A 23,185-nucleotide genomic window follows, 5' to 3' on the forward strand; every position below is an offset into this window, starting at 1 on the left:
GCCCAGTACATCGCAGGACCAAGCCCATTCCTGCACTGTGGGCTAAGAATCTGCGCCTTTATGAGATCCCCAGGGATGCAGGAGCTCCCTGACTTTTGAGAAGCACAGGGGACCCTGGAATTTGACCACCTCTCCCTCACCATCATCCCCGGAATGCTCGGTGACCACTTGCTCCCCGGCTGTCTCTGAGCCCTCCCGCTGGGCGTGCTGAGCCACCCCAGAGAGCCAGGTCTTCAATGAACAGCTGCGCACCTCCCTGCTTGGACTAGAAGCCTGTGAGCCCGTCCGGGTGGGGGTGCTCCCCTGCCCTATCACGAGGGCTGCGAAGGTGGGGGGACTCCCCTGCAGCTGCCTTCCAGACACTGTGCCCTCTGTCGTAGTCACTCTCCCGCAGTCCTACTCGGCTTAGCCCCTGCCTCGCTGTCTCCCCCATTCCTGGTCCTCTGAGGAGTCTAGAACTTTCCAAGCCCACACGGGTGATCAGCCAACACTCTGGGCTCTTAGCCTTGCTGCCTCTTCCCCAGTGTTTTCCTCCGTCTGTGTCTGCCTCTGCTCGACCCTGGATCGTGTCATTCAATGAACACACAACACACCCCTCTCCTTCCCAGATTTCTGCTTCTCTCCCTCGGGGAGCGAACATCCTCCCTTCTTCCCAGCCCGCCCCATCCTGAGAGTGCTGGCTCCCCGGCACAGGGGGAGCGCCAGGCACTGAGCAACAACCCCTCTGCCCACTCCCGGCCTCGGCAAGGCTGGGCAAGGCGACTCCACAAAACGGGGCCAGCTCGGGATCGGACGGTGGGCGGGATGCCCCCCTCAAGCCCAGAATCTAGCCCGTATGTTTCAACTCTGCTTTTCTTTAGTTTACTTATTAATCCCTACAAGTCGCCAAGAAAACGGCATTGTTTCCTCGGCCATGACTGCCCTCATTTCTCTCTCCTAAAGGGAAACCCTCACAGAAGGGGGAGTTGCAGCAATTTAACAATCACGGAAACCACACCCCAAACCTCTCAGAGTCACAGCCACCGGTCCGCCTCGGAGTTCCCTAATTCAGGCATTTCAGGCTCTGACCGGCTTCATTACCGCTTACTCCCACGGCGCTGGGTTCTTCAACTGCGGTTCACGCTCCTGTCCGGCTCCCCTATCCTCACACTGGGAAGCGGTCTGTTTTTAAACACTGCATGTGCTTCCCTAAACTCCTCTGCCCTGGTGTCCCTTCATCACATGGCAAAAAAGTCCTTATCCAACCATCTGCTTTCCTAGCACTTGAACCTGAAATGCTGGAAAGATGTTTTTAAAAATCCACAGAGCACGACAGCCCGAGACCACTAGAATTTACTGATATTCCATCTCAAATGGGCTCCAGGCCCTGGCCAGTCGACGAGGTTTCCTGCATCAGATTGTGCACGTCCCCACACAAGTCCTGGACATCCCTTCTGCTCTCCAACTTCCGGTCCCCACCCTCAGGGTAGCCATTCTTAAGCAGATTCTTACTTTAGGAAAAAATAGAAGCCAATAGGCAAGAGATCCCTCCACTTCCCATCACGAAATAAGCATGTTTACCCACATCCACACCCATCCTGCCCACACAGAGCCCCTGGGCCACCATTACCCCACTTGCCTGCAGCACGCTCCGGGAGCTGACCCCAGTGCTGTGCCTGACCCGCCATGTCCCAGCCGTCGCCACTGTAACTTCCCCACCCTACAGAAGAGCTGGTCTTCAGAGCGTTAATTTCTTTTACTTTCCAACCCATTAGCCTAATCTTACTTGACAACTTAAAATAGAAAACATCTCTAAAGTTGAGCTCTTGGACAAGGAGCTCTTTTAATAAATATTTTATGGAGAAAACAAGAGGGTCACTGTATATTGGTATATTTTAGAAGCAATTATTTATATCGGAGAGTTGAGGAGTCCAGTGATCAAAGTAATTAGTTTGATGTTTCCTAGTGTAAGCCTAGACCCAAATAACACACAGATAAAAAGTCCATTTTAAGAAGGACCACAGAAAGTGATCTCCCTTGAACTCCATTCTAAGACCCCCGATGCCTACCATCTCATCGGTGACACCGCTGTGACCGCGCCAGTGAACTGTTACCTTAGGATGGGCTCTAGGTCAGGATGTCGCCGTTCTTCCCTTTTCAATGAACCCTGATTCAGGGCTCTTAAGATGGTCTTGTCAAAAGTCTCTGAAGACACTTCCTTTGGGAGCTAGAAAAGAAAAACAGCAAGGCCAATGTTAAGCTTTCACTTAACACTAAGTAGGTTACAAACCAGAGGCATGAAAGGAAGATAAATGTCTCTTGCTCAGTCATCATCCCAAAACAGTTCCTTCTCCAAATCTTCAGGACACAGGCCCCGTACTGAAGCAGCATTGATTTTTCTACTAGGAAACGGTCTTCTGCCTTCTGGGCACACCTCAGGGCTCTGGCACAGGGCAGAACAACCCGGCAGCCTTCAGCGCGCTCCTGGGACACGCCCGCAAACCGCTCACGTTCTAGGTGCCACGTGCCACATGGAAGTGACCATCCGCACGGAAGCGCTTCAGTGACATGGAACTACATTTTGCCTAGCGGGGCCACGATTATTTTAATCCTCAAGCAGGATTCTGGAAGTGTTATCCCTGCCTTTACAGTTCCCACCCTCGCGCCTCCTGCTCCGCATCTGAATCTCAGGCAATGCCAGACTGACAGGCCGACGCACCACATAAAGAACTGAGCGTGAGGCGGGGGGCGAAAACTCTCTGTCTTGCTCACGCACTAACTGAAGGGTGAGTAACCCTCTCCGCCACGTGCCGGTGGTACCCGCACAGCGATGTACCAGCAGCCACACACACAGAAAATCATGACTTGGCCAAGAAAGGTTTTATTTAAAAACAAGATTTTAAGTCATTTTGTTTATTAAGTAGCTCACTTTTAAAAAATTCCTAATGAAGCAATCATTTATAAAACTAACTTCCCAAGTCTTTCAAGAATTTCAAGTTTTAAACTTAACCTCTGATAATGAGTCTTTACAACGAACTCCTGAATTCCTGGCACTTTTCACTAAAACGAGGAGCAGAAGCGTTAACACAGTCCCCGAGGAGCTGTGGGAAGAGAACAATGTGACAAACTGTCAGCTCACACGCTGCTCTCAACAAATCCGCGTTCTGAGTCAACAATTCAGGAACAGAAAACTTCACAAAGACAGCATAAAGCATCACTAATTCTAGGCAGTGAGACTATGGAATCAAGATGTTTTGTCAGAATGGTTCTGGTTCTCTGACCTCGGGGCACGGCGGGAGGCCCTGCCGGCCCCCTCACACCCGCTGCGCAGAGCCAGGCCTCAGGTCACTATCGGGAAGAAACAGCTCCCGAATCTACACATTTTCCAGAGAAAGGACTATTTCAGTATTTATATTATTTTAATACAGATGCTGTAGTACCCATTTTATGCATGTATTTCCGTAGTTTCTGTACACAGCCAAGGCGAACCAGCCTCGGTGCAGTCTGTTCCCACCGCAGAATCACTGCTGGCCCTTGCAGCGCCGGAAGGCACAAGCACACACGTCTCCGCCTGGTCACCGACGGCGCACGTGATGGGCCAGAGCACGGATGTGCAGTCATCAGTATTTGCGAAATGCTTTATTTTCAAGTGGTTTTTATCTTCAATTTCCAAGGACTATTTCTAGTCCTAGAGGAAGGCACATTTGCTAAAAATACAGCTTTAAATCATGTCTCTTCTATTCTAGTCACTTTTGAATTTCCTCACCTCTCGGTCTGCGTTCCAGGCCCAGTCCCCACCCCCCGGCCCCAGCTCAGCCTCGCACCAGCATAGAGAGTTTGGGAAGCATTTCTCCTCGCTAGCACAAGCTTCATTTTAAAAACCTTGAGGCCTGGGGCGCCTGGATGACTCCGTCAGTTAAGCGACTGCCTTCAGTTCAGGTCATGATCTTGGGGTTCTGGGATCAAGCCCCGCATCAGGCTCCCCGTTCAGCGGGGAGTCTGTGTGTCTCCCTCTCCTCCCTGTACATGCTCTGTCACCATCCCTGCCTCTCTCTCAAATAAAATCTTAAGAAAAAAAAATTCAAAACACTGAGGCCTAATGGAGAGCCACCGTTCTCATTCAGTTTCCGTAACTCTTCTCAGTCACCCCTCATTCGTTCAATCAACAAAGAGTCAAACCCCAACCCTGTCCTTGGCCCTGCCATAGGCTCCGTGGGTAGAGCCGTGTAGGAAGCCGCGAAGCCTGCCTGCGTGGAGCTTCCAGCCTCGCAGTGAGATGCAGACAGCTGTCAGACGCAGCTTCAGAGCAGCAGGGGAAGAGGGCCTGGGTGCGAGGACAGAGGCTGCCATTTACGTGGGAAAAAAGGGCTGAAAGCGCTGACCTCAGACTCCCTCTTCCACATTATAGCAAACAGTAAGTGCAGTTAAACAGCATCTACAAAGGTTAAAGGTTGTTAGTATGCACAGGCTGTCAAAAGGACACTTTGACTCGTAACTTTCATAGACAATTTTAAAAGGTAAAAAGGAGTTAAGATAAATGGTAAACTTGAAAGGATGTTTGAGAAGAGGCAATTAGTTTCCAGAAGCATGCAACGTTGCCAATTATTTCATGTAATGATAAGGCATCTGTCCCACTTTAGAAAAATTCTATATTCAAAAGTTGACTAACTAGAGGTATCATTAACTACCATGATTCTGAAGAGTGACTTAGTTAGAGGGGGCGGTATTTTCTTCAAGCACTTAAGCTTTTAGAAAAATTGGACAATTGCAAAAAAAAAATCTGTCAGGACGAAGAATGAATGAGCTGAAGCTTAGGGAAACCCAAGAGAAGAGACTCTGCCCCATGCCAGGCCCGAGGCTGGAGTTCAGTCACATGCTCTCCATTGAAGTCTCTTGGCAGCACACGGGACAGATGGGTAGCACCCCGATTCCATAACGCCTCAGGGAACTGGCCTTGACACGTGGCAGCCCTGGACCCCCACCGTGCCAACTCCACACTGCAAGACATTTCAGCCTCAGCTCCATCTCCCTGCAACCTACCCTCCAGCGTTAGACTCCACCATGGAAAGGGCAACCCAAGAAAAAGAAACAAAGCACGTTGCTTTCTGACCCGTAGGACACCGGTTCATGACTACTTGCCCTTCAACTTGGATAGATTTATTCTACTGAGACAGAGAAGTCAGATATAAATGGGAGAGATTTTAAAAGCACAGGTGTGGCGGTGGTGCAGGCCAGCCCTTCCCAGCTTATTCAACAGGCAGACCGTTAGCCAGGAGCTAGTATTCCTGGGGAGCCGAGGGCCCTCTTCTCTGCACAACAGCGCTCCTGCGCCCCGTCCTTCCATGTGGGACCTTCACCAACTGAAATGAATGACCCCTCCCCGCCCCGCAGTTAGGTCACCATCTTCAAGTGGCAGAAGGCGCTCTCAGCCCTTAACCAGGAAAGCGCACTTTAAAATAAGCTGAAGGAAGACATTCAAGTTGTCCCTGGGTGTTAGTGGACAAACACTGTGAAAGCCCACGGAACCATGTCGCCCACAGAGCCAGCACCTACCAGGCGGCTCTTAGTTCTGCCACCTGGCGACACAGTGACTTCCAGCTTTCAGAACGGAGACCCACCACGTGATCTGAAAGACTACCTTTACAGTGACAAGCAGACAACTTAGAAACCAGCATGGTGCTGAAAGTTTCCCATGTTACAGGTTCAATAACTACATCCCACCTTCACCCAAAAGTTAGTAATGGAGTTGGGAATGTTCCCTGGCTTCTGGACTTTCTATCTCCTTATTAGAAAAATATTTTAAAGTATATTTGCTTATTGAGAAATAGGAAGGTACTGGTTAACCATTTAAGCCCATTTCCTCCTTTTAATATTTAGCTCGACTCATACACACTTCAATAAAATAGAATTTAAAGAAACGGGCAAGAGTTTGACCAAAATGACCTGAGATACCTTTTACCTCTGCAGGTCAATGGAAGATGTTTCCATTATCCCTTATTCTCAACACTCTGGAGAGTCTATCACAGTGGGGTGGGGGGTGGGGGGGTGGCAGGAACCAAGGGACATGGATTTAAGGAAGTCCACACAGGGAGCTGACGAGCTGTTAGGGCTCAGAAGCACAACAAAGGCTGACAAGCCTCCTCCCATGGTGCAGACACACCCTTTCACAGGAAGCACCCTCGCAAGCAGCCACCATTAATATACACCTTGACAAGGAACAAGGAGTTAAGGTTCCACTTCTTTTAAATGTGGAAAACCCTTCATTTCCTTCTATGGGTCACATAAGAAAACTTGGGTTTAAAATAACATGACATTTTCTATAGGTGATATTCGTGGAGAATTCTAAGTCAACCTTCATATACGTAGTTCAACCTTCCTGGTGTCTGTCTTGATACTGAGGTTTCTGGATTCTACATACTACGTAAAAATCATTTTAACAACAAAATCTGTACTTTTACCTTCAGTAGAAATTCCTGTAGTTCTTGGTGGGTTTTTGTTACTGTTGTGACTGAAAGATCAGACCAATTTACCTGATTAAAAAAAAAAAACACACACACACATATTATATAGTTATTTCTTAGGCAGGAACTGGCTGAAAAAAAACCACATGTAAAACAAAGGGCCTTAAATTTTATTAAAATTAACAACTAGAAGTATAAAGTTAATCTGGCATTGTCATTAATTTCCTCAAAATCGTTAAAATTAATGGCACATTGACATACTCTACTCAAAAAAATGTTTTAATAATTCCTTTCACATCGCATGGTTTGGTAAAGTTGTCTTTTAAAATGTGACTACATTATAGTAATTTTTCAAAAGGGAGAAGTTGCATGACTCTAAAATGACACTTTTGACGGTATAGATCTATATAGCAAGAAAGATAAAAATTCTATCTCCTGGAAATTATTAAACATAAATTCTTCAGAGAAATAGTTAAGAGTTTACTGCCCCTCTTCAATAGTACCACATTGTATTTTTATGGGATATATGGCCTATGAAGAGATTTCATCTTTATCTCAATTCTTTAAAATCCTTTATGGTAGATGGAGCAGGTTTGATGATCTCCCATTTCCAGATGGAGAAACTGAAACTCTAATGGTTCCCTTACTGACGTCTGACCCCAAGGAAGCAGAAGAGCCGGACTGAAATCTGTTATGCCACTTTCCCTCTTGGACACTTTTAATTCAGTGGACTGGATGGCGGCCCACTAATAATGTCTACTTTACAATGATCTGAGCCAAGTGAAACTTACATTATGCAAATACCTCAGTCTTACCAGCTAGTCATACCGTTATTAATCAGACAGTTAATAACAGATAAGAGATTGTATCTACCAACCCTAAAAGCAAATATCCTCATTAACTGGCACATCTTTTAAGTGATTTTTAATTATTCGAACGTTCGCTGAGCAGCTACTTGTGTCAGACACTGATCTCAGTGAAAGGGACACAGGAGTGGACAAGACAGCCGAAGTCTCTGCTGGCTGCGGTTCAGGGTCTGGTGCATGAGACAGATTACAACAAATGAATAGTTAAGACTTCCCCTCGGGGATCCGGGCTCCAGAGAAAATGAACAGGGCGTGGGGCAGGAGCAGGACAGCACATCAGAAAGGTGCCAAGAAAGACCTCACAGGAGGGAGCGTTTGAGCCGGCCTAGGAGTCGAAGGGGTGGGAGCTGTGCCACGGCCTGGGAAAGGCTGTTCCAGAGCTGGGATGACAAAGGCTTGGAGGAAGAAACAAGCTAAGAGCTCCAGCAACAAACGGAGTACTTGTGTAACTGCCTGAAGAGAGTGCAGTGGCTTGTGCCACGGGTTGTCATCACGTTAAGTGAAATATGTGGAGACAAGGACTTAAAATTTGCAATCTGAGGCTACTCCTCACACGGAGCAGAAGCCAGAGCTCTGACATTCCTCAACAAATGCACTGAGCAAGTCGGACACAGTGGGATGACAAAGGATGAAGAGTCCTGCTCTCCACGAGCTAATAACCTGCTGGAGAGGAAAAACGTCACCCAAACGGAAGACCGGGAAGCTGGTGAAGGAAGGATACCGCGGAACGAACGGAAACACACTCTGCCGGGGCATCAGAAATGACTTCATGAGAAGGCACAGCTAAAGTTTGGCGAGCAATACCTTTGGGGAAGAACTGAAGTGAGCGAGCACAGAAACGTGGCGTCGGTCCGTTGGGCTTCAAGGCGCTCAGTCCAACCTTGGGAGAAAGGGCTAGACAGCGAAGCCCGAGCAGGGAGGAGGAAGCAGGACGTGGACGAGGAATCCACATGACAGTCAACAGGCAAAAAGGAGACATGGGGAGGGACAAGGCTGGACTCTACGGTTAACTAGACAGCTGTCTGAAGGACAGAATGACAGGAAAGCAATTAGAGATAAGAAGACAAGGCGACAAAGGCCAGGGAATAAAAACCTTCGTGGAGAAAGAAGAGGAGGAGAAAAGTATCAGGGAAAACCATGCCAGGAAAAGACAAGGCCCATGATCTCGATTTAAAAAATACTAGAGAAAATGTTTACTTTTACTTTTAAAGATACATCTTACACCTTAAATCGAAGGCTCTTACTTTTTTTTTTTTTAAATAAAATCGTCAAGTAACTTTAATGTGATACAATTAAAAACTTGGCAAACCATGCAGCACATATGAAAACAGGACATTCCCTTAATTAAGACAAACGTATGTATACGTACAGCTTTTTCTTAAATTAGCAAACCTGCTGTAAGTTTTTCCAAAGATCAATTTTCATTTTTCCCAAAAGGTCATTTAACATGGTACATGAGAGCCCGTTGGGGCAGAGGGGCTTACTTTGAACGTGTACTCCCAGTACTTGTCAGCCCTTTTTCTCTGGACTCCTTTCAACATTATCTTCTCAATGTGCACGGCTGAAAGAGAGAAAACACGAGGACTGGTTCCACAGATGCAGGCTTCGGTCACCCAGTCCGACAAGTGCTAAACGACTAAGCTATTTAGCTTCACCTTTACTACTGGTCTTAAATCACGACATAAAACTGAAAAGCGCAGAAGCACAGCATCGTGCTGTTCATCCGTGAATTTTTTCCCATATCCATTAAGCATGCCAAGGACCTCAGCAGTTCTCCAAGCATCCTGTTAAGCACCAATAAATAATAAATAAAATACACCTACAGGAAAGATTATTTTTCTAGAGGACCATCTTCAAAATGTTTGTTATTCCAATTACCGCCAACAGCACTTTATTCAATTTTTCATGCATGGTAGGTATAAACTAGAAAATACCTAGTTTTTGTTTAAACTGAAAAAAGAACTATGGGGCGCCTGGGTGGTTCAGTGGGTTAAGGCCTCTGCCTTCAGCTCGGGTTGTGATCCCAGGGTCCTGGGATCGAGCCCTGCGGGGCTCTCTGGCTCAGCAGGGAGCCTGCTTCCCTTCCTTTCTGCCTGCTTGTGATCTCTGTCTGTCAAATAAATAAATGAAGTCTTTAAAAAAAAAAATAAGTAAACTGAAAAGAGAACTTTCAAATGTAATACATAAAACTGATAAAAATTTCTTTCCAATTGGGAATTTAGAAATTGTTGTTCTCAACAGGACCCTTAATATCATATAATAGTATTATAAATGTAATGTTATTAATGAACTTCACTGTAAAGCTTCACTATAGCAAAATTTTTCACAACTGACTATACACAATTAAAGTAGTGGTCCTAAATTACATATGTAACTCTGAATTGAACTAGGTAAGATGCCACCTTATTAATGAAGTAAGCAAATGTGCAAATTCCGGAACTACTCATTTAATACCATCTTTCAGGAAGTAAGTGTCTTTACAAATTGAAAACGGCCAGGCTACTAACCGCAATACAGGGACTTGGGGGGGGGGGGGGAAGGCAAGAGAAGCTGTTTCTCAGGGTATGAATAGAAGAAACAGCATGTAAGCACTAATGAGACTGTAGTCACGAACATGACAAAGGTCATGGGAGTCAGGAGAGGGACTCCACAGACTAGGGTCACTGTTAAATTCAGGGGGCAGGAGATGGTGAAGAAAAGGAAAAAAATTTACTCGGAGAGGAAAAAGTTGAAATAGATGAAGGAGAATACACAAAGTAACAGAAGCAGACAGAAGAATAAGACGGTTGTAGACCACGGAGAGTGAGCAATGGGGAAACAGGAAAGGGAAAGGAACAGACATTTGGGGGAAAGCAGACACTCCTAACAAAGGAGATACCACCACCATTATTTTGTGCCAAATTTCCATACATATACAGTGTTTGGTGGCCCGCTTCTAGGAAAAGGTCCCCTCACTGGGCGAGAAATGCTGAGGACGGAAACAAAAGAAAATCTCAAAAGCCAGGTGGGAAGCCTGAAGTCCTCAGATCTGACGCGGTACAACCACGGCGAGTGCGGGGCAAGGAGGGCCGCCGTTTTCTTTCATGTTAAATTATGTAAAGGACGATGCTATTTAATAACAACCATCCGAACCAATCTACGTTCAGAAAATACAAAGCACCTCTACTTCCGCCAGTCCGTGGGCCAGGCAAGGGTAGGGGACCACCGGGGCATTATGGGGTAAGGGAATGGGGCTAGGTCTTCAGGCTGATCTCTCAGAATCAAGATGAGCATGACAAGAGTATGGTGAGGGATGGCCGGTAAGCCATCCCTAATAAGTCCCTCCGGCCCTCATAAATTAAAACTAAGCAGCAGAGATCACATGCGTTGGTTCAAAACTAAAGAACGTGAGAAAAATCACCGATAGTACCATCTTGTGGGTGTTAGTATTTTGATGTCATTTTTTGTTTTTCTAAAATATTTTCTATTAAAAAAAAAAAAAGGACCTTCATTGAAGAAGCAAACTCTGCTTTGGGTCACTCGCACGTGCAATGAGTGTGGCTGAAGGAGACGATCAGTCAGGTAGTTCTATAGTTTTGAACAGGCAGGAATAGGTAATTATGTAGACTTTCTAAAATACATTAAACATGCATACCTATTTTTCCTCTTGTGAGGAAAAATGCACTACACAAAAAGGACTATTGTTGGTCCTGAGAGGAGACAAAATGATGTTGATTCAAAGCTGCCATAACTGGGTGTGACGCTTACTGCACACACTTCACTGGGCCCAGGCTACCCGGGGGGCATCTATGTTCTCCATTTCAATTTTCCCCTCAGGTTAACTGACTCCCCGAATATTAAGAGAAGTGAATATCTGAGCTCCCTTCTTTTCAGATGGAAATGTCCTTTCAATTCCCCCATCCCAGCCCTCTTGAAATCTGCCTTACTGTAGGAAGCATGGGTTTGTAAGAAATTTCTTCACTTTCTTACAGTGAACTTCCGTAAAATTTCTTTTTTTAGGAAATGCTGAGCACATTCTCCAAATAAAGCACTCAACCAAATACTTTGGGAAAATGTGAAGGTTTCTGCACTCCAAAAGTATGCAACTAGATTTAAGAAAACCAACTGCAAGGCAGAACCAAGTAAACACAAGTCAGGACGGGCCAAGGGTTGAGAAGCAGGAGCCCAGATGCATATCCGAAAGGTAAGGGACTTGGGCCTGAGCCAAACGTAGGACCTGGAGGATATCTCTACTCCAAAAAAGAGAGAAGAATTAGAGTTAACCAAGGTAACTAGCACTCTGCAACCTTCCCCTGTAGTTTACAAAACACAAGCATACCAGGAAGCCTGGGTGACTCAGTCATTAAGCGTCTACCTTCGGTTCAGGTCATAATCCCAGGGTCCTGGGATCGAGCTCTGCCAGCATCAGGCTCCCTGCCTGGCATGAAGCCTACTTCTCCCTGTCTTCTCCCTCTCCCAGTGCCCCTGCTTGTGTTCCCTCTCTCACTGTGTCTCTCTGTCAAATAAATAAATAAAATCCTTAAAAAAACAGAAACAAAAAAACAAGCATACCTTCTCGCTGGGTTCTATGAGGTGCCACAGGAAGTCCATCGTGAGGTATTGGGGCTTGTTCTAGTAAACTGGCCTCGTTACTTGGCGTGTAATCACCATGAGCAGAATCGTTCTAGGTGAGAAAGAGGGGCACATGTTAGTCTACTGCACAGTCTAAGAAGAGTCAACTCCACAGAAATAAACGATATTCAAGTCTTATACTTGTAACAGCAATGATTTTAACAGCAACTTTTAGAGCTCAAATAGCTGATTATATGTTACGGGTAGAAAGGTACAAACTGGCATTCATCAGTAAGAAAAAAGAATCAATATTTATCTTCATTTCACAGTAATATTCCATCCATTATTTCCTGTCCCAATGTTCTTGGGACATACTGCACATTACGACTTGGGACTTCCCAGTAATGTCAATTCAAACCAAAGTGAACCAGAATCAAAGGAACACAGATAAAGGAGGATATCCTTTATGGTAATACCCCATATACATGAGAATTTTCTTTTTTACATTAATTTCACAATTTCTATTCACTACTTGATTTTAGTGATGGTCTAAAAGATGCTTTGGTAGGAAAAAGTTTTACAAAATGTTATCATCAGTATCTGCCAAATCTTTTCGAACAAGAATGAGTATGGCCAGTGGGTTTACCATTAGTCACAGTAGCCACCTAACAGCGACTGGGCCCTAAATTTGAGTTTGCTCAGCCAATCACTATCCTCAGTGAGCTGGAGGAAGTTTTACTTCTGAGAGAACTGCTGCCTGGAGTCAGGAAGGGCCTGCTTATCTCACCCACGGCTCTCCAGAACCAAAGCAGTGCATATATTGTTCCTACAACACACTGATTAAGCCAAAAAAATAAAACAGCCTTACAACTCTTTATCACAATGTACACCTTACACCTTCACATTCAGAATCTCAAAATACTACTCAGAACAAACCACCCCAGTTTTAACAGACAATTACAATTTGACAAACGTGCAATAATATACATTAATTTTTAAAAATTGTGTCAATTTAGAAATGAAGCAAACACAAGACGCAACACTTCCCTAGAATCCTCATTTAAAATATTTTGTTCTGCCATCTTAAAAATATTTTGTTCACGCATGCTGGCCTGACAGCAGGTATGAGCTGCACGTTGACAGCTCTATTTCTGGGAAGAAAGCATCCTATTAGACACTCCTGGGAGCTAAGCTTCAGCCTTATATATAGCTTGTCTTCCTGTAGAAACCCAAGGAAATAAGCATTTCTCTACACAGAACCACTTAATAAGAAGGACAGCACAGCTCTCTTCATCAACATCCAACTTCCAAATCATTTTGCATGATGGCATTCAACAATTTTCAGTATTAATGATTTTAAAAAGGTAGACCGCAAGAATCCTTCTAGCAACAACAAACTTATCTGTTTCCTAATCTAGATCATATAATCAATGACAAAGTCATAAAACAGCACTGGCCTAACACTGCTGTAAAAACTTCAAAAAAATCAATGTAAGTAAGCACTGTACTCCTCTCAAATACTTGTGTTCACTGGAAGTTTAGATGAGTAAGTCAACCATTTTTTTATAGAATATTTTTCTACACTGCTCATTTGTGATTCATAAATTAAAAATAACACCTTCAAATAGAAATGCAAAATCCGCCAAAAAAACAACAAACAAACAAACAAACCAGATAGTTTTCATCAGGGAAACGCAAATCAAAATCACACTGAGATACCACTTCGCACCCATTAAGATGGCTGTTCTCCAAAAAACACAGAACACGACGATGACTGGGGAGGATGTGGAGGAACTGGACCTTCGTGCACCCCCGCCCGGAGGAAGGGAAAATAGAGCAGCCCCGGCGGAGGCAGAGCAGCAGTCCCTGAGACACTGAGTTACCACGTGGTCCTGCGATGCTGCTCCCAGGAGGAGAAAAGCAAGGGACGTGAACAAGTCATTTCTTCATGGCAGCGTCACTCCCAACAGCCAAAAGGTAGAAACTCACACGTCTACCACTGGGCGAACAGATAAACGGGATGTGGCTTGTGTACACAACTGAGTGGGATTCAGCCTACAGAAGGAATAAAACTCGAATACATACTACAATGTAGATGAGTCCTGAGGACGTGGTGCTAAGTGACATAAGCCTGGCACAAAAGCACAAAGTATTATTCCACTCCCATGAGGTACCCAGAACGGTCCCCGTCACCGACAGGAAGTGGAACGGTGGCTACCGGTGCGGGGCTGGGGTGCAGAGGAGAATTTGCTTCATGGATGTAGAGGGTCAGTCTGGGTTAAAAGAAAAGTCCTGGAAATGGATGATGGCGATGGTTGCACAAGAACGTGAATGTACTGAATGCTACTGTACTATACACTCAAAAAGGTGTGAAAATGGCACATTTTATGTTATACATTTTATAACAAAAAATAAAAATTTTTAAAAATAATTTTATTATGCTGCCTCCACAAATATTACACTGAAGCAACCATGAGAAAGTAGTCCGCTTCTCAGTCAAAATCAAATTTTTAAAGTCTGAAGTTATACTTTTTAACAGCCAGGAAACGGTCTCCTATTTAATAACCTAGGGAGAAAAATGAAGTTCGAGAGTCTTTCCAAGGACCTAAGTTCATCAACCCATGAAAAAACCTACTACTTAAGTTTTCTTCCACCCTACATCTCAGCATGCTTCAATGCTATAAAATTATTTAAACCAAGTTCAGAAACTGTGTATAAAATTCGCAATTTTATCACTTTAGTAAAAATTTAATCTAACGCCTTTGTGAGTTTCAGAGGTCAGAATCAAGTTTAGGAGTCCCAACAGCGAATGGCTCTCTGTTCTGCTGTCTCCCCTTTCCACATGTCAAATATGCTTCCTTTACTCTCAGTAGGGGGAAGGGAGTCATAAAAGTTGAGAAGCACTGGTTTATGGAATCTTCCAGAGAGACGTTACACTCCCTTTCTCTATTAAGTTCAGATTCCAGGAAAACGCACTACAGAAGACATGCCAAAACTGGCATTTTACAAAGACTAGTTAGATTAAAGAGTCAGGAACAAGGGAAAAGTAGCGAATCTTTCTCTGCTTGGATTAAAAAATGAAATTTAAAAATCTAAGCCTATAAAATATATGCACAGGAACACACACAAAAAAAAACATGAGAATGTGTGTGCTCTCCCTCCCCCTTTCTGTAAGTCATCTGAGTAAAGCGTTTTCTGTGCTAAGGTGAGCCTTAAGAGCCTTAAGAGCTCCTGGTTAGCACAAATCTACATCAGGTAACACAGAAGGCTGGACAGTTCATTCATTCCAGAGATTACTCCAATTTAACTTTTATACATGTATATCCAACACAATTACAGACTTGAGATTTCACCAGTGTGAGGAAAGCCTAAAATAGTCAGTTGCCTGGACAGTCCAAAAGAGACTCTTCTGGGGCGCCTGGGTGGCTCAGTGGGTTAAGCCTCTGCCTTCCGCTCAGGTCATGGTCTCAGGGTCCTGGGATCAAGCCCCGAGGCCCGGGCTCTCTGCTCAGCGGGGAGCCTGCTTCCCTTCCTCTCTCTCTGCCTGCCTCTCTGCCTACTAGTGATCTCTCTGTCAAATAAATAAAATCTTAAAAACAAAACAAAACAAAACAAGAGTCTTCTAACATACCATGGAGAATAAAGGTCACAGTGATCTCCTTTTATTTTAACAAAGGTCAAGCTGTAGATGGAGTTTATTTTAGCTCATCTAACAGTGTTCTGCATGCTTCCTCTTGTCCTTTGATGCAGATAAATTTAAAAACACCAGGGCATTCTCTATTAAAAAATAAAGAAATTCAGAATTTTATAGCTTTTTTTTTAAATGGACTAAATTCTTCAGAAGTTTTCTTTTACACTCATCAAGTGAGACTTGATGATGATTAGTATCTAACCACAAAATCTTATTAAGTTTCTGTGGTAAATTAAATAGAGCTAAAAATACTTTGATGGCCCTCCCACTGAAAGGTGGATCTAACCCCTCAGCCGGTGGGTCTCAGCTGGCTTTCCCAGACATGCCTGACCCACAGACTGTGAGGGAAGGAACATTCGGGACTGCCGGGGGCAAGTCCCCAGAAGCCCTGGGGCCTGAGCACCGTCCCCCCACCCCAGCCACCCCGTACATAGTGCACTTGCCCTGAGGAGGCCGCACTGGCGGGGGCGGGGGGAAGCTCTAGGTCCCAGCCACCATCTCCAGACACCCCGCAACCAAGACAAGCCTCCCTCACTCTTCATCGCCCGTCTACACCCCTGGCCCATGGAACACTGGGAGATAATAATAAAATGGGTCTGGGTTAAGCCCAGACCAAGTCTGGGTATAACTTGTTACACAGTTATAGGTTTGTTTGTTTTAAGATTTTATTTATTTGACAGAGAGAGACCACAAGCAGGCAGAGAGGCAGGCACAGGGAGAGGGGGAAGCAGGCTCCCTGCTGAGCAGAGAGCCTGACACGGGGCTCGATCCCAGGACCCTGAGACCATGACCTGAGCCGAGGGCAGAAGCTCAACCCATTGAGCCACCCAGGCGCCCCTACATAGTCATAGATTTTAAATTCTATTCTCTCCATCACCAGGTCCCAACTAAAGCATGTTATTATTTAAGAAGGATTCATAGAAAGCCTTACTTTGAATGTGAGAAAACGATTAGTTACAAGAAACATGTCCTGAGATGTCCAATTCCGTGGAAGAAGAGGGAAGGCGCCAGGGAGAAGGGAAGAGTTCCTTGCTGCCTCTCCAAGAGGCTGCTGAGAAGGGCCAGGCATTTGCCTCATTTCTACTCAACCCACGGTAATGCCTGGCATCACCTTTCAGCAACTGAGGAAGGGCAAATGCTGTGCGGGAAGCGGCAGGACCGGTAAGCAGCGCAGGAGAGCCCCGCTGCCAGCACCTGCCGCGCCACAGCTCAGGGGCTGGGGGACAGCACCATGCGAGTTTCTGCTGGGATCGGGGCTCACCTCGCTTGTAACTTCTTGTTTCTTCTGGCTAGAAGGTGTAGACGAATGTGGCAGAACGGACCATAAAGCAGGGGTCCATGCTCCCTAGCCACTGAATGGGGGGGGGGGGGCAAAGTTCGTCGTACCCATGTGTCCTCTCTGCCACTGGAGCCCCCAGACCCGCCGTGGCCACTGCGACTGCAGCTCCGCAAGGTCTCCTCGACGTGACACGAAGTGGTGACCTGTGCAAAGCACGGCCGGATGGCAGCTGGGCGGGTGGAACGAGAGGGGGAGGGAAACAGAACTTTCTACGGATTCTGGAGAGCTCCGGGAATGTATTACGAATTTTAAAACCATTCAAATTGTTGACGTCACTGTCTTGTCCAGCGAGCTGAACTAGGAGGATCTGCAGTTAGCAAGAATGCTGACAGGGAAGCCTACAGCAGAGCAGGAGGACCGCAGCTTCCATCCCAGAAAAATGTCGCTGGCCTTGAGGTTTTCCTTGCAAAACTCCTGTCATGTCTCTGCTTTCAGTGCCAACAGCGCAGTCTCTAGTAGGCGCCTGCGGCTCACAGGTGGATCGGGGAGGACTATAAACTTAGACCACAAACTGCGGAAGTACGGAAGGCAGGGCTGGGGGAGGGGGACAGCCTCCCGTCCTAAACCGAAGCTGGGATCCCTCCACCACCCTCAGACCCAGCATCTGCGTTTACCAACCAAGCTTCTGCTTCCCTACTACAGAAGGGAAAACATCTCCTCTTGATCCCTCGAACTAGGAGGCTAAGCCAGGAACAGCAACATCCCCTGGGCTAGGACCCCCCAAACCTTTAAATCCCACTTCACCAGATGTTTCAGGGGAGGTGAACAGAACACACCCCGTTCACAATCCAGCAGCTCCAGCGAATTACACCTGCCAGCTGCCCTTGCCTTCTCTGGCCAATCCAGAGGAGATGAGGGAGGAGGCTCAAAGGGTCCTGGAAGGAAGCGAGACCGGGGCTCAGAAGTCTGACCGCCCACGGCACTGCGGACCCTCCAGCTCCGGCAGCAGAGCCCCAGCCTTCGGCGCCAGCGGGGAAACGTTCCTGGAGCCATGCAGACATGCAAGCTTACTGTGTTTAAAATGGATCTCTGACAGTGACTAATGGATAGGTTGGTAAACAGGACAGTGCAGAGAAACGCTGTATGAGGACTTGCATTTAATGCCACCTGTTAGAACAGGCACTATCCCGAAACAAACCCACCCAAGACCACTCTCTTCATCAGGTAACCTCCCCTAAGCTTGATGGCCTCTCTCTCAAGTAGCTCCAAACACACATGACGCTGTTCGTGGTGGCTTCTAGGACCACCACCAAATCACAGTCATGTGACACCCTCCCCTCATGAAAAATAACATGCTGGCGGAGAGTTAGGTTTCCTTAGATATTCCTAACAAGAACGTAAAAATCCCCCATTCTTAGACTGCAGATGGCTCACTTCAGGGAGCAGTTTTTAACTTTCTGATCCTAAGCAGGATATTGGGTCAGCTGGGCATCTGACTCCTCCGCTCCTCAAAAGAATCACAGATTGGAGATCAACACCAGGCAACTACAAACAACTACTTAAGGAAGAGGTTGGCCTACGATTTAGGAGTTCTTCATCCTATCAAAGCACCATCCACAGGTCTGCCCAACTTATGAATGCCCCACACACAAAAAGCTTAACTTGGACTATAAATGGCCTGATTTTGGAATAATAACTAATAAATACAATTACTGACCATTCACCTATTGAAGATTCAGTTCAAATCTATACTGCTCCACCCTTTTACCTAAAGCAGTAACTCCCTTTATTATTTCCAGAACAGTTGTGCCTGTACTACAGAGCTGCAAAGACTGTTATAAAGTAGCCGAGAAGCATAATTCACACAAGGCAAAAAAACCACTTCCTGATGTACTTTGTCTTAAAGCAATTTATCATACTGGTATTTTTCAGAGCCATATCAAAAAAGCCTAAGCATAAGAAATTTTGAGTGAGCTTTTAGGATATACGCGTTGCTGACAAAAAAGAAAAAAGAAAAAAAAAGGAAACATGAAGCCTAAGTCTTTGTGGAACTTAAAATTTAGGAGGAAGGTCAATTTTATAAGTTAAGAATATTTCAAAGTAAAGTTTAAAAAAAAAAAAAAAACAGGAAAAAAGTCACAGAAGTACCAAAATTACAGCAGAGAATACACACACTGCTAGCATTCAGAGGCAGCAAGGAATCTTATGAGAAGACAGCCACAGGGACAATTCCAGCAAACATGACGCGGGCGCTCTGAATGGAAGATGGGATGTGTGAAGAAAGTGGGAGACAGAGCTTTTAAGACCAAAGACTTACTGAGGCCAGGTTCCCTCAGTCAATGCAAAGTATGTGATGCGATTAAACACTGCTTTAGGAAGACATATCTGGCAGTGGTATCCAACAGGGAAGAGGTGGAAAGGCTGAAAACAGCAGAATCCGTGCTGAATAAAGTCCCAGAAGAAAACGGCACAGCAAGGATGAGGGGACGAGAGGATTAAGGTTATCAAACCGATCAGAGTGATTAGGAGTTTAATGGTACCACGGAGAGAATTGGATTAGCCTGGAAGAGTTTGGGTTTTTTTTTTTTCCTAAATCAATGATTCATGCCTTTCATACACATCACACATAAAGGGACAGTGGATGTGGCAGAAAGACACACGACCAGTGCACCCACACAGATTTTCAATTTCACTGCAACTCCTTTCCTGTCTGTCAAGGCCCTCTGTGACCCAACCCCTACCGGCCCTTCCAACTCTGGCATTTCTGTTCATCCACTGCAACCCGACTGTGCTAGTCCCTCTCCGGACCCTGGACAGATGCACAGGTATGTATCTCTTACGCTTGTTTACCGGCATTTTCATACATGCGACCGGGGTCATCTTCCCAGCAGTTACAGGCAGGAACGCGGATGCTATCCGATTTCTGACTGAGCAGCCGGGAACTTGCAAAGACAAAACAACTTTGCCAAAGCGACCTGTTTAAAACCTGTATGTGACCTCAAGTAAGTTAATTCTTGAAGAAGCCTGAGACATTTTGAACGAGCCAAGACACTGAGAAAGGAATTAAAGGCCAAAGGTTCCCTGCGGCACAGGAAGGACAGGAGGGAAATGTCCTACCAAGGGCCCAGGAGTCTTGCCACGTGTAACAGCAACACGCAACGAGGCACTTCCCTTCTAGAGTGGCTGTTTACACAGGCGGCGAGAAGCAGGCTCTGCCACAAAGTCTTCTCTGTGAGGAAGGGGAGTGCTGCTCCACAGTCCTCAGTGATGAAAAAGTCAATAAATAAGCTCGGTTGGCTTCGAGGCTAGCGCATGTCATTTCTGCCTCTGTCTTTAATAAAAAAATTTTTTTAAAAACTTTAGCTTAATATTTCTCAAGAAAAGAAAAAAATAATAAGCTTAAAAATAGTCAATTTAGTAGCTTCTATTTTAAAAAGCATAAAATGTTCCTTTATTGTGCATGGATTGCAGGCCGTGCTTTGAAGTAACTAAAAATTATGTAATCTAACAAAAAGGCAAAACAGCTTTAAATTATAGGATAGTTTCCTGACTAAATGAGAAAACTGGATAAAGATTTAAAGTAGATTATGGTTGCATGGGAGTTAATGATTATCCAAAATCAGAATATGTATGTTCCCCATTTCTATCCCTGAACTCACTATGGAGAAAATACATATTTTAATAATTTGTGACCCAGAGAAATGCTTCCTTTGGTTTTCTTTTATCTGTGGCATACCAGATCTTTACAATGTAAATATTAAAAATAAATGCCTCAGGGGTGCCTGGCTGGCTAACGGTCCAATAACTGATTTGGGTTCAGGTCATAATCTCAACTCAGGTCATGATCTCAGGGTCATGGAATTGAGCCTGGACTTGGATTCGGAGCTCAGCACAGAATATGCGAGAGAGTCCCTCCCTCTCCCTCTGCTTCCCCCCATGCTTTCTCAAATAGATAAATTTTAAAAAGTTAAAAATAACTGCCCCAAATAAATGCCTCAAACACTACCTTTACAATTACCCATCCTTCCTGAATGCCAATCAATTTAGAGGAATGGTAATAGAGAACAATACGGAGAATACTATGTCAATGGGAAGAAAAAAACGAAAGCCCATTCCTGAATACAACAGATAAAACAATGCAGAAGGCTCCATCTTAGTGGAAAAGAAAAGTGCACTGAGCATCATTCTCAACAGAAGATTTGTACTCAAGACAGTATGTTATTTTACATGTTATCTCATTAATTCAATTACCACAACCTCAAAAGAAAGTTATTAATGCCATTTCACAGATAAGATTGAGGCTCAGGAACTTAAATAGCCTGGCTACTGTCACAGAGGGAATGGCAGAGCAGGAATGGAAGCCGAGTCTACTGATAAACAGGCAATCACTCAAGGCCTCTGGTCACCTCTGCAGCATACTTCCTGTCCTCTCTCCCACAAAAAAAAATAAAAGGTAGTACAAACGGTACAAAAGTGTACAAAAGGTGTGTATGTGTGTGTGTGTGTGTGTATAAATATGTATCATACTAGTTAACGTGCGGGAAAGTAGTTTCCTCCTCTCCCTCTCAACCACCCTCTCCTCCTATTGTGGGTCTAAGCTTTCCTTGAGTTCTTGCCTGAGTAAAATCTCTGTACAGAAAAACAGAAGTACCTGGAGAAGGATACCAGTAGCTCCCATTTGCTACTAAAATAATCACTAACTCTCATATTCTAAAAGCCTCTTCCAGGAAAACGGCCTTTATTAACTGAACTGCTCTTATATTTTACTGCAGCCAAACCAATCTAAAATTTCCCACAAAAGATACAGCTGGAGAGCGCCTGCGTGGCTCAGTGGGTTAAAACCTCTGCCTTCAGCTCAGGTCATGATCCCAGGGTCGTGCCCCACATCGGACTCTCTGCTCAGCAGGGAGCCTGCTTCCCCTCTCTCTCTCTCTCCTCTCTCTCTCTCTCTCTCTCTCTCTCTCTCTCTCGGCCTGCTTCTCTGCCTACTTGTGACCTCTGTCAAATAAATAAAGTCTTAAAAAAAAAAAAAAAAGATACGGCTGGTTCTGTCTCCCACTGGTAATTTGTGAGATGCTATTCCCATTCCTCTTACCAGCACCTTCCAAACAAGACTAAATTTTTACTTATAATTGCTAACATTTAGCGAAGATCACGTACCAGACATTACTCTACAAGTGCTCATTCATTTGATCCTAACAATCTCACATAAGCACTGTTATTATCCCCCCACCGTAGGAGGGAGGAAAGCCTTCTCCACGCCTACGGCTCCAGTGCTGCTATTCAGTTTAAAATCTCCCAGTGGTGGCCAACAATTAAATAAAGGTATTTCTCGTCTGAGAGTTTAGAGTCATTCTTCTTGAAAAATCACTTTTAGAAAACATCTTTTTAGTGCCTGATGGCAGGAATCCTGACCACTGACATCTCCCCTCTCGTTTTCAGTCATACTTGCACTAGGATTAGTGTTGCCACATACACATTCAAGTTCTCTTACAGTAGGAGCATTTGTGTTAACTCTTTTTTTTTCCAGGCCCCAACACTACCAGTGCATTTTCTGTCCTATCAGAATGACTTGCGATACTTACTCTGTCAAGTACCGTATTAATTAACCTAAGCTATAAGAAAGTAACAATTTTTTGAGTTCTCTTCATTGATTTTTGTAAGACACAGGACCACTTAATTTTTCTGAGTTCAGGTATGTTTCTTGTGAATTCAAACAACACTAAATACTATCTACCACACTAAATACCATCTGAAGTTTTCAGTTTCTGTTTTATTCAAGATATTTGCCAAGCAACTATGTTTCAAGGAAGGATACTGAAAACACAATCTCCAGAGAAACACCACCACACAAACAATATTAACTACTAACCTGCTACTATGATAGTCTATGCATTTTATGCTTTTCTTTTTTTTTTTCAGACTTTGTGTTGCTAATGGAGGGTTAAGTCCCCAAAATTAGAATATCCATTTTCAGGAGCAGTTAGGAGAGTCTTTTAAGCATGCAAACATAGGAAGCTTGGCTCTTCTCTTTTCAATGAAACACCAACAAAACTACATCTTTTAAAATGCTTATGCATGGGGCTCCTGGGTGGCTCAGAGGGTTAAAGCCTCTGCCTTTGGCTCAAGTCATGATCCCAGGATCCTGGGATGGAGCCCCACATAGGGCTCTCTGCTCAGCAGGGAGCCTGCTTCCTCCTCTCTCTCTGCCTGCTTCTCTGCCTACTTGTGATCTCTGTCAAACAAATTAAATCTTAAAAAAAAAAACTTATGCAGTTTTTTGTCACTATTGCTAACAGGCCATTTACAGTTTGGGTTCCTAATAAGGGACCCCTTTTTAAAACCAATTTTTTTTCAG

At 44.8% G+C, this 23,185-nt stretch overlaps 1 protein-coding gene across 6 annotated transcripts in view; it reads right to left on the reverse strand.

Annotated features, from left to right (window-relative positions):
- ZCCHC2 (zinc finger CCHC-type containing 2) overlaps nucleotides 1–23,185 on the reverse strand; it is a 61,519-nt gene that overhangs the window by 33,856 nt on the left and 4,478 nt on the right. For all 6 annotated transcript variants that reach the window (XR_004278182.1, XR_004278181.1, XR_004278180.1 and 3 more), the window contains exons 2-5: nucleotides 11,858–11,969; nucleotides 8,791–8,867; nucleotides 6,438–6,509; nucleotides 2,094–2,206 (exon numbers count right to left, since the gene is read on the reverse strand). Coding sequence is in view for 3 of the 6 variants with exons in the window: in XM_032311109.1 (XP_032167000.1) it covers nucleotides 2,094–2,206; nucleotides 6,438–6,509; nucleotides 8,791–8,867; nucleotides 11,858–11,969 (374 nt within the window). In the remaining 3 variants the exon portion in view is untranslated. The remainder of the gene's footprint in view (nucleotides 1–2,093; nucleotides 2,207–6,437; nucleotides 6,510–8,790; nucleotides 8,868–11,857; nucleotides 11,970–23,185) is intronic.

Source organism: Mustela erminea, chromosome 13, assembly GCF_009829155.1.
Source record: "Mustela erminea isolate mMusErm1 chromosome 13, mMusErm1.Pri, whole genome shotgun sequence".
Lineage (NCBI taxonomy): Eukaryota > Metazoa > Chordata > Mammalia > Carnivora > Mustelidae > Mustela > Mustela erminea.